This window comes from Lathamus discolor, chromosome 2, assembly GCF_037157495.1.
Source record: "Lathamus discolor isolate bLatDis1 chromosome 2, bLatDis1.hap1, whole genome shotgun sequence".
In the NCBI taxonomy this organism is placed as follows: Eukaryota; Metazoa; Chordata; class Aves; order Psittaciformes; family Psittacidae; genus Lathamus; species Lathamus discolor.
Window position 1 is genome coordinate 94,792,692 of NC_088885.1, and position 9,886 is coordinate 94,802,577.

Sequence of the window (9,886 nt, forward strand, 5' to 3'; positions counted from 1 at the left end):
AAACAAAGGTGGGCAACGATTTTTTCCTCTCTCCAAGGCAGTTGGTGAGCAGCTTTCTTGAAACAATAACTCTTTTATTGAGAACAAATGTTGACATTTGCAGGGAGCGAGGAAAAAAGCAGCCCAGGAAGTGCAAAGTGGAAAGCGGCCCTCTTCCTACTTGACGACACCGCCAATTCCTCCGGGATCCCACCTGAGATTAAAGCCTGAATTTCAATAAATCAGCTCTAATGAAACCTCTGGCCCCGAAGAGGGGAGGGTTTGTCTTTCCCGCTCCGAAACGAGCACAGAAACGAGAAGAGTGGGTGGGGAGAGAGTAAATATAGAAAGGGGTGGGGGGTTTTAATCCCAGTGGGCTGATTACCATCGTTCTGAAATAAACCGTACACCAACTGATGCATTTTATCGTTTATCCCTCCTTCTTGCTATACTGAAATAGTCGCATTGTTTGTGCCAACAATCTTGCGAGGCTACACTTCCCTCCTGCTTTCAATTTTGATTATTAAATCTCAAATGACGTTGAATATGCAGTTCTTGCCCATTAATTTCTGTTCAAAAAAAAAAAAAAGATACGTTTATTTGCCAAATCGTTTGGGTGTCGCCCATCTGCATCCATGAACCGTTCATGAATTTCTCAGAGGATGAGAGAAGTCCACTGGGTTTTACATACATAGTGAATAGTTAAAAGCGAGTTTTCCAAGTCTTTCTACTTTTCTTTCCAGAAAGAAATCCAGGTCTAAATACTAGCAAGGGTGGGTAAATTATGGAAATCTTTTATAAGTCTTTGGGCGTATAAACATCAAAGGAATGTCGTTAGCCTTTTTTAATCTCTGCCACAGCTTTTAGTTTTTACCAATGGAAATGTGCACGTTGTGTCCAACAGAGACCTGAAACATAAAACGTGGGTGGTGGGGGTGGATGGAGTAGCAGCAAGAAGGGGGAAAAGAAAGTCCAGGAGTCTCCCCCGACATAAAAAGTCCCTCTATAAAATCTTCCTCAAGTGCACAGTAAAGGCGGCCAAGGAAGTTTACAGTAAATATTTGCATCTATATCATATGCTAAATTGGAGGGGAAAAGCTGAATTATTTCTTAGCTGTTTCTCTAATTGTACTACACACTGCACTCAGATAGAAATGCATTTTACCTCAGTGAAAAACAGGATGTTACAGGAGCAGAGAAGCAACATTCTACAAACAACATCAGAAGATGAGTAGGCCTCCAGCTGCAAAGATCTTCAGTGTTTTCTATTTAGCTAGATGGATTCCAGAGTTTTCCAGAATTAAAAATATTAATTTCTGCACTATCAGCTGAAAAACACATGCACTTTTTCAGCCAGTTTGAAGTCTGTATAGGGGTAAAATACGAAGGACGTTGGTGGGGGGTGCGCAGGGGAAGATGGATCATGGGAATTGTGTGTATGTATTTAAGAAAAACAGCTTCCTTTCCCCCTATTTAATACAATCACAGCATATTTCCTGACTCCAGACTAGCACAGCTCCTTATCCAGCAAACATTCCCAAGGCTGATGCCTGAAGTATCTAAGATCACTTTCAAATGCCCTTTCTAACAAGACCTGAGCAAGAGGCCACTAATTTTCACTGAACAAAAAGCCACTGGAGAGAGATCCGTTTGTCAATATCAACTGGTCCAGCAATTTCCCATCTTCAGACACATCAGCCTATCTGAGCTGGCAGATGTTTAGACAAGATTTTATAAATTGTTCAATATCAGACCATAATGAACCCCAACTGACCATTCCAAAGCAGCTAAAAGCATTCAGGATCTCCCCTGCTGGGATCTAATAATGCTCTCATGCTGGAACATTATTAATCATGGAATAAAATAGATGAGCCTCTTGAAAAATAAGTGTATGATTGATTAAAGGGCAATCTAAGAAGCTATTATTCTTGTTTTATAACCGTAAGTTATATTCACTCAATTTATCTTTTGGGGAAAATAAATGATTGTTCGTTTCTTTTCTGAAATTATATTATATGAGGATTCCCATTATTTTACTGAAAATTAAACTGATTAGTTAGCTGATTTTATAAGCCCAATCAAAGTGGATTTCCAATATGACTGTAAAGATACATTTTATGGATATAAGGAAAAAAGGGGGGAAAATACTAAAAAATAGGAATTTGACTTTTTTATCTTCCTTCTCCCCGCCTCCTTTTGCATATTTTAGCTAGAAGCAGAAACAAAGAAATTAGAAATAAGCTAGAGCTGATTATAATTCCTTTTTTTCTTTTTTTTTTTTTTTCTCCTTAGAAATGGTGGAGTTAAAGAATGTTAACTCAAATAAAGAGCTACTTCACACCCAACATAGTTTATAAGAAACATGCATGTATTCACATCACTCTCCGCATATGCATGTGTATATACAAATACGTATTTGCACACATGTGTATTTAAAGCTGAAGTATAACGGAACAACCCAGAAGGAATTAATTAATGCAAGGCATATCTTTGCAACATATTTAAATTACTTACTCATTTTACGGTCTAAGCTCTACTAGTGAAATTACAACTTTCATCATTTTCTAAATAATAATTATTTGGAGAGAAATGAACAAAAACCACCATATTGTTGCAGACTAGTCTGTTTTTATTTACAATTAGAGATATAAATTAGTAAAGAATTCTTGTTAAACAACCAAAGATTGTATAACCATCAACGTTTCAAATAAAAACCAGGCAAAATTTATTTACAAAAAGTTCAGATTCCATTGCAATACAACTTGCATAAATTACTAGAAGCTTTATATCGTTACAAAAATAAATATCAAATTTGTTTCCACTTTGTAAGGACTCAAGTTTTCCAATCACGTCTTTATTATCTCTACTGTATACATATTTTACAAATAAATTTTACAATAAATCCTATCACACCTATCGAATAGATACCGTGGCAATGAAGTGATCAATTCAAGATATCCTGAGAAAAACAGATCTGTTTTCAAAAGTCACACATACATTGGGGAAACTATACTATACCAGCAAACTCACGTATGTTCAACAAAATTCTGGTTTAATAATTAGATTCTGAAGATCTAATAGTGCTCTGTGGTCTTCTTTTATACAGTGGCACCACATGTGATCCGGATTTAGAGATTTGTTATATATATTAGCTCGGGGAGAGATGATGGCTTGCTGACTTTTTTCAAAGCAATTGTGACACCTACCTGTGGACCAAGGAAAAAACCAGATCATCCAAAAATCCTTCAATCACACTCTAACACCATTAAACGGGGAAAAGATTAAAAAAAGGGGGTGGGGGGGGGGGGAATGGGGGAATTCTTACACATCTAATTTCTTCTAACAAAAGAATTAGTAAAACAAAAAAAAAATCGCCGAGACGGGGGGGGGTGGTGGGGGGGGGGGGTGGTTTGTTGTTTATCTAGCCCTAAAGAGTGAAGGTATGAAGAGTGCCATTGCTAGCCAAACAAGAGGCAATCCACAGATAACATGCCCTGCTTAAGATGTATGTCGGTCTCTAATAATTGTCCCTTTTTATTTTAAATACACGGTCACTGCGGGAAGCCTCACTCCGAATGTACAATTTTAGCACTGCCACGTGAGCACAAGCACTTAATTTTTAAACAATAATGCCTTCAAAGATTCTTTTTTTTTTTTTCTTTTTTTCCTAAAGCTTTCTTTCCATAACATTTAAATAGCCCTTACAGCTTTGCCTTACACAAGCAAAGAGCAGGCAAGGTGAGGGAACTGACTAACTTGGCGTTCAAATTAAGACAAACCCGAGAAAGAAAAGTCGTAATGAGAGGTTTACAAAACCAGAAGAAAAGAGTGTCTTACTTCATAATCAGGCTCTTCAGTAATGAAGTAAGAAATTAACGTTAAGCAAGTCTAGAGCTGTGCAGCATGTCTGAGACCTGGTGCCAAATGATCAGTGTAATAGAAAATGTTCTCACTTACTTGCATTGCTGTATGATTGCACTTCTATAGGTATGGTTGTACTCCTACTGTGCAGACTTCAGTGGGATCTGTCAAAATATAACCGTCAGTTAGTCACAGGACACAGCCAGCTAACTAGATTATACAGTGTGTGTAGGTCCCAGGCTTCACTCTTAGCTAGGTCGTTTAAAAGGCTGGCCAGTATTTTATAATTACCCGTATCTCGAGTATTTTGTTAGAATAAGATGACTATTATATTAAAGCAAAACTTTTTTTTTTTTTTTGGGGGGGGGGGGGAAGTTAAAAATGTCATGCTCCGCGTAATTTCATGTACAAGGTCAGCAATTATCTGAACCCAAAGCTGCAGAAACCCATGAGAATACTTGAAACAAGGAAAGCAAAACCAGTTTGTCAGAGGAAAAATATAATAGGGGCAATGACACCAGTGCTCTATGGATATCTTTGTGTGCACTTTTTTCTTTCTAAAAAAACCATGACTTTCAAAAGCTTCGTCTGCATCCTGTGAGACTGGTCTAAAAGCGGTCTTTTACATTTCCTTTCGCTGTTCTTAGAGACAGGTGCGGTACGACGGCGACACCGTTTTTAATCCCTGGATCATGCTATTGCCCATCTTCCCTCGGCAGTGGCAGCAGTGACAGCGCGCTCGCTGATTTCTCCAGAGAAGGCTTCGGTATTTACAGTGTAGAAAGGACTTGTACGGGTCAGGGAAGGGGGACCAGACAGAAAGGGGAAGAAAGCGACAAAATTAAGTCACCTACCTTTCTTAGAGTCATAACTAGAGGGCCTGTAATGTTGTTCTAGCTGGTTAGTGATCGTTTTCAAAGAGTCACTGCTCTGTTTGTGAACAGAGCTGGCGTTTAGGACAGTCTGACTTAGTCCCTCGTTTGAAGCCACTGCTGCGGAGTTGTATCTCAGGATTCCCTGGCTCTGGAGAGCGTTGAAGTTCCCATAGTTTGTATAATTGCTATAAAAAGGTGAGGTGTAATAAATATGCCTTCCCAGGAGGGAGGAGGGCGAGTAGGCAGCGCTGTGCGGGGCGGAGGCAGGGGTGGCCGAAGAGAGAGGCGCCGGCTGGCATCCTTGGCCCAGCGTCTGGCTCTTGAGGTCCGACGTGGCGATTTCAGCCAGCGACCAGAGCTTGGGCTTGCTGGCCGGCGTCGGAGGCCCGGGCGAGGCGCGGCCGCTCAGCGCCGCCTTGCTGGCGCTGCGGGCGGCGTCGGTGTGCGGGTGGCCGAGCAGAGGGGCCTCCACGGCGGCCAGCGGCGAGGAGGTGGCGGTCTTGGCCGGCGGGTCGCGCTCCCCTCCGCCACCGCCGTCGTCCTCCTCGATGTCCTCTTCTTCCTCCTCGTCCTCGTCCTCCTCCTCTTCTTCGATGTCCTCGTACTTGTCCTTGCACTCTGAGCCCGACTCGCAGAGGGGGTCGCCCGCCCGGCAAGGCAGCTTCTCGCCGTCCGACTCGGCGGAGCAGGAGTGGTCCGTCAGCGAGTCGACTTGCAAGCTGATCCCTGCAAGGGTCCGCCGGGCCCAGAAAGACAAGAGTCAGTGAGGGGAGGCGGCAAAAAAACAGAGAGGGCTAAAGGCGAGCACCGCCACCAGCACTGCGGCAGGCAGAGACGCTAGCCGTCCCGGCCTGTTCCCTACAATCTCCTTTGCAGGAGCACCTATCCCCTCTGCTAGCGCTTCCGCGGTACCCCCCACACTGCCCCTTCTGCCCCCTCCACGGCGCCGTCACTCGCAGCACCCCACCCACTCCGGCCACCGGCACTGCGCGGCTACAAGCGGCCGGAGGGAGCAGCCGGAGAAGACGGGACAGGTCACGTTTTGGGGTCGCTTTTGTTAAACGCCGCCCCCCACCTACCCCCCTTTCCTGCTGCCCCGCTTCCCGGGGGAACTCTAAGGGATGGGATGGGGCCACCCCGCCACGGCAGCAGTCACCCGCGCCCACCTTCGTCCTCCGCGGAGGTTTCGTTGCTCTCGGGCATCTTGTCCGGACTCTCCCCTTTACTCCTCGCCCCTTCGCCCTCATCGTCGTCCTCGTCCTCGCTCTTGTTCCGCGGGGCCCAGGTCATCTTGTTCTCCTTCTTGAGCCGCCGACGGGCGTTGGCGAACCAGGTGGAGACCTGGGTGAGGGTCATCTTCGTGATGATGGCCAGCATGATCTTCTCGCCCTTAGTGGGGTAGGGGTTCTTGCGGTGCTCCTGCAGCCAGGCCTTCAGCGTGGCCGTGGCGTCGCGGGTGGCATTTTTCCTGTACGCAGGGTCGTTGAGCTGGTAGGGGTAGGCAGGGCTGCCGTACGGGTGGTAGCTGATGGCTCCGGTCATCCCCGTCGTATGGGCGTCGTAAGGGGAGCCCTGGACAGAACAAAACGGTGGGGTTGGCAATTTGTTATTGCTGATAGCCATTAGTAAGTTGTCAAGGCGAGATCGGCGGTTATGTTTGTATTTCCCCTGGATGGTGTCTTGTATCCATATTCTATGAGGGGGAGAAGCGGCACCCAAAGGCCATTAAGTTGAGATCTCCCCCCCCTCCTCCTCCCAACACACAGACACAGGCACATGCGCTTAAATTCGGAGATGTTTTAATCTTTCTGACTAATTTCAACAACCTGTAATTGAATATTTCCCAATACAATTTTTGAACCTCTTAGACATTTTAAAGGCCCTACAGGTAGTGTCTTGGTATCTACATTTCTCTCAAAGGTTCAAAAGATGTTTCCTTTTCTGCTATAGAAAGTACAACAAAGCCGCCACTTAGCAATTCACTGCACTAATGCATTGCAAATCCAATTTGCAAATCAGAAGATATGCACCGTTTCGAATTGTTCAAATGCGATGTAATTAGCATTTTAATTCGCCCTTTAACGTTTAAATTGCACTTATTTAAGTCTGCATAATGCAAGAAAAGTTAAAGATATCGGTAACGAACTTGCTAACTTTCAGCACGTCTCTGAACCCCCCAGATCGGCCAGTCACAGGCGCAACATCACTCGATATACCCCGCACAGTTCACAACCTCGCTGTAACTTCAAGCCACTCGCCTACTGCTTCTCAACAGGAAAATCAAGCAAGCGAGATCCTCAGATCGTTCGTACCACCCGAATAAAAACCGCATGACAATTTCTGCACCGCGTTTTACAGACAGAAAGCAAGTAGTTTCCCTGTCACTTTGCAGGGAGAGCGAACTACCCTGCTGCCATCCCCTCTCAGGATCTCGGCAGCGGCTCCAGACTCAAATTCCGGGTACAGTTCTTTGTGTATACGGACTAGATACGTGTCTGACTCTGGGCGTGTGTGTTTATAAAACTATATAACCACCTAGACATGCAGCTTATTTATATAGTTTATGGTTTTATTTATATAGTTTATGCACAGAATACACACACGCAATCGCAAATGCTCCTTTTAACTAATAATAAGAAGAAAGTGAAATCCGAAACTGCGGACACCACAACCATCTTGGACTTAAGCGAAGCTCACAGATCGCAAACAGATGCTCCTTTTCATTCCTAAAATCCAGTTAAACCATTAGCACAAAATACACTGAAAGTAAATAAAACCACACGGGGATAAAGCCCGCAGCGCCTCTTAACACCGACTTAAAAAGAGAGGGGGAAAGAGACAGAAGGGGGGGAGGGATGGAGAAAAAGAAAGAGAAACCCTCCCCTATACTACCACAGCGAAAAATAAGGAGAAAAAAAAAGGAGAGAAAGTGGGGAGTGGGGAATGAAAGTACCCAACCTAACTGACTGAGGCGATCCGTATTTCTTTACTCAGGGCACCAGCCCGGCTTCTCGAACCGCGGGACGAGCCCGGGTCCCAGGCCTGCCGGTACCACACTCGGCTGGGACGCGGAGCGAAGGGGTGCCCCGGCCCGCCGCTCCGCCCGGCTCGGCTCCCTTCAGCTCGGCCGGACTGGGCGCGTCCCCGGCGGCCCCAGCCGGCTGCGGAGCAGCGCGCAGCACGATGCGGTGCAGTGCGCGGCTGGCGGCAGCAACACGGAGGCGGCGGAGGTGCGGGACGCCCGGCTGTGCGGCGGGATGTCGGGGGCTGATGGTAAGTGTGTGAGGAGAGAGGCTGAAGATGATGAGGATGAGAATGCGGATGCTAATGAAGAAGGAGAGGGTTTCTCTTCGGTAGTTACCATGTAGGAGGGGAATCCCGTGGCGGGGTCTGTGGAGTACTGGAGAGGGCTGGTGAAGCCTGTGGCCGCCGCCTGGGCGGTGAAAGCTGCCGATCCCGGGTAAGGGCTGAACGCCGATCCCGACGAAGACCTGGCCAGCTCCTCGCTCCTGGGGGCCGCCAGCGCCGACGCCCCGTACGCCGGGCAGGAATACAGAGCCAGCGAGCCGGGGGGCTGGTAGAGGTAACCCTGAGGATAGGACATGGCTTGCACTGGCGTGCACAGGAGCAGGGAGGGGGCGAGGGTGACCGGCCCTGCTACTGCCGCTGCTCCTGGCGCTGCTTTCGTGCTCTCCCTCTCCCTCCCTCTCTCTCTCTCTCTCTCTCTCGCCCGCCCGCCCGCCCTCCCTCCCTCCCTCCCTCTCTCTCTCTCTCCCTCTCTCCGGTTGGCTCTGTGCAGTTATGTAGAGAATCAGAATTGTTATATGCTCCCCCCCATGCGCACCCAGTCAGAATAAAAACAAACAGGAAAAAAGGAGTGGAAAAAAAATAATAAAAAAAGAACAGCCCCTAAAAAAGGAAATTAAATAGAGCAGTTAGAAATCTAACCGGGAGTGCAAGGGCATCTGCGGGAGACGGAAGAGGAGAGGGTTAATAAAAAGATAAAGAGATGGAAAGGGAAATAAACAGAAAGGTAAAAGGGAAGGGGGGGGCGGGGGGGAGAGAGAGAGAGGGAGAGAGAGAAGCGAGCCCCCGAAATCAGAAAAGTGGCTGCTGCATATGAAGTTCTCCCCGCCAGCCAGCCAGCTCCCCCAGCGCCTGCAAGCCTGTATTTTGGGGGAAGTATAGAGTCTGAAGTGAAGAGTTGAGGGAAGGAGCACTCGAGTTTCTGAGGGACATTGGAAAACGGAGCTGTCCGTCACCGCCGCTCATCTGCATAGCGCGGCGGGCCCGCCCCCTCCCGCTCCGGCCTCGTCTCCTCCCGCGGCCGGCAGGCAGGCAAGGAAGCAGCGAAGGCAGGCTTTGTAATGTAAGCCAGCCTCTCCGGCTGCGAGCACGCTGCCGAAGCCAAACGATGATACTGTTCATCAGCTCCTCTCCGGAACCGCGGAGCCATAAATACTCTTTCGCACACTCTTGATTACAGTCTCCCCCCTCCCCTCTTTTCTCCCTCCTTCCTCCCTCAACCTTCCCTCCTCCCCCCCTCCCCCCTCGTGCTTTCTATATCCACGCGGGAACAGAAAGGAATACACATTATAAATGCGCTCATCCGTTCACGCAGGCACGAGCCGTATGCACGCACGCGGATCTTAGACGCGCGTACCGGCCAGCCTGCGGGTGCGCAGGGCCCGGCTGGAGGGCGCGGGTCAGCGCGGAAGGGAGGAAGAGCGCGGAACTGTGCGAGTGCCGCCCTGCATGGCAGGGAAGAAGAGCAGCAACTGCTCAGATCAGCCGATCCAGGATCGCGCTGCTCCTGACAGCGAGAGCTTTAGAGTTTTGAAGTTGCCACGAACAGTCAAGATCTAGTCACGGCGCGAGTTTTCACATGAAAAGAGAAAAGAAATCCCCTCATCTTTCTTTCATTTTTATTACTCCTGGTCTGCTGTGCGTGGAAGAGGCCTGGGTGACTCCTTCCGGGGGGCTAGCTGACTCCCCCCTCCCTCTTTTCCTCCCTCCTTTCGCAGTTCAGATAAATCTCTTGGAACACCATCACGATGTAATTAATTTTCCCAATAACGTAATTTCTTCCTCTGTCCCCTTCCTTCAGCTCTGGCCACCATCAGCTTCTACCCACCACCAGCTCCGGATACGGGTGGGGAGTGGGGGAGGAA

At 47.8% G+C, this 9,886-nt stretch overlaps 1 protein-coding gene across 1 annotated transcript; it reads right to left on the bottom strand.

Moving 5' to 3' along the window:
- Window positions 1–2,698: 2,698 nt before the first annotated feature.
- IRX2 (iroquois homeobox 2) lies at window positions 2,699–8,409 on the bottom strand. Its single transcript, XM_065669322.1, has 5 exons — window positions 8,077–8,409; window positions 5,882–6,287; window positions 4,695–5,441; window positions 3,937–4,004; window positions 2,699–3,185 (listed from the first exon to the last, which is right to left on the bottom strand). The coding sequence occupies exons 1-4, from the start codon at window positions 8,317–8,319 to the stop codon at window positions 3,961–3,963; spliced, it is 1,440 nt and encodes a 479-aa protein (XP_065525394.1). The 5' UTR covers window positions 8,320–8,409; the 3' UTR covers window positions 2,699–3,185; window positions 3,937–3,960.
- Between the last annotated feature and the right edge of the window lie 1,477 nt (window positions 8,410–9,886).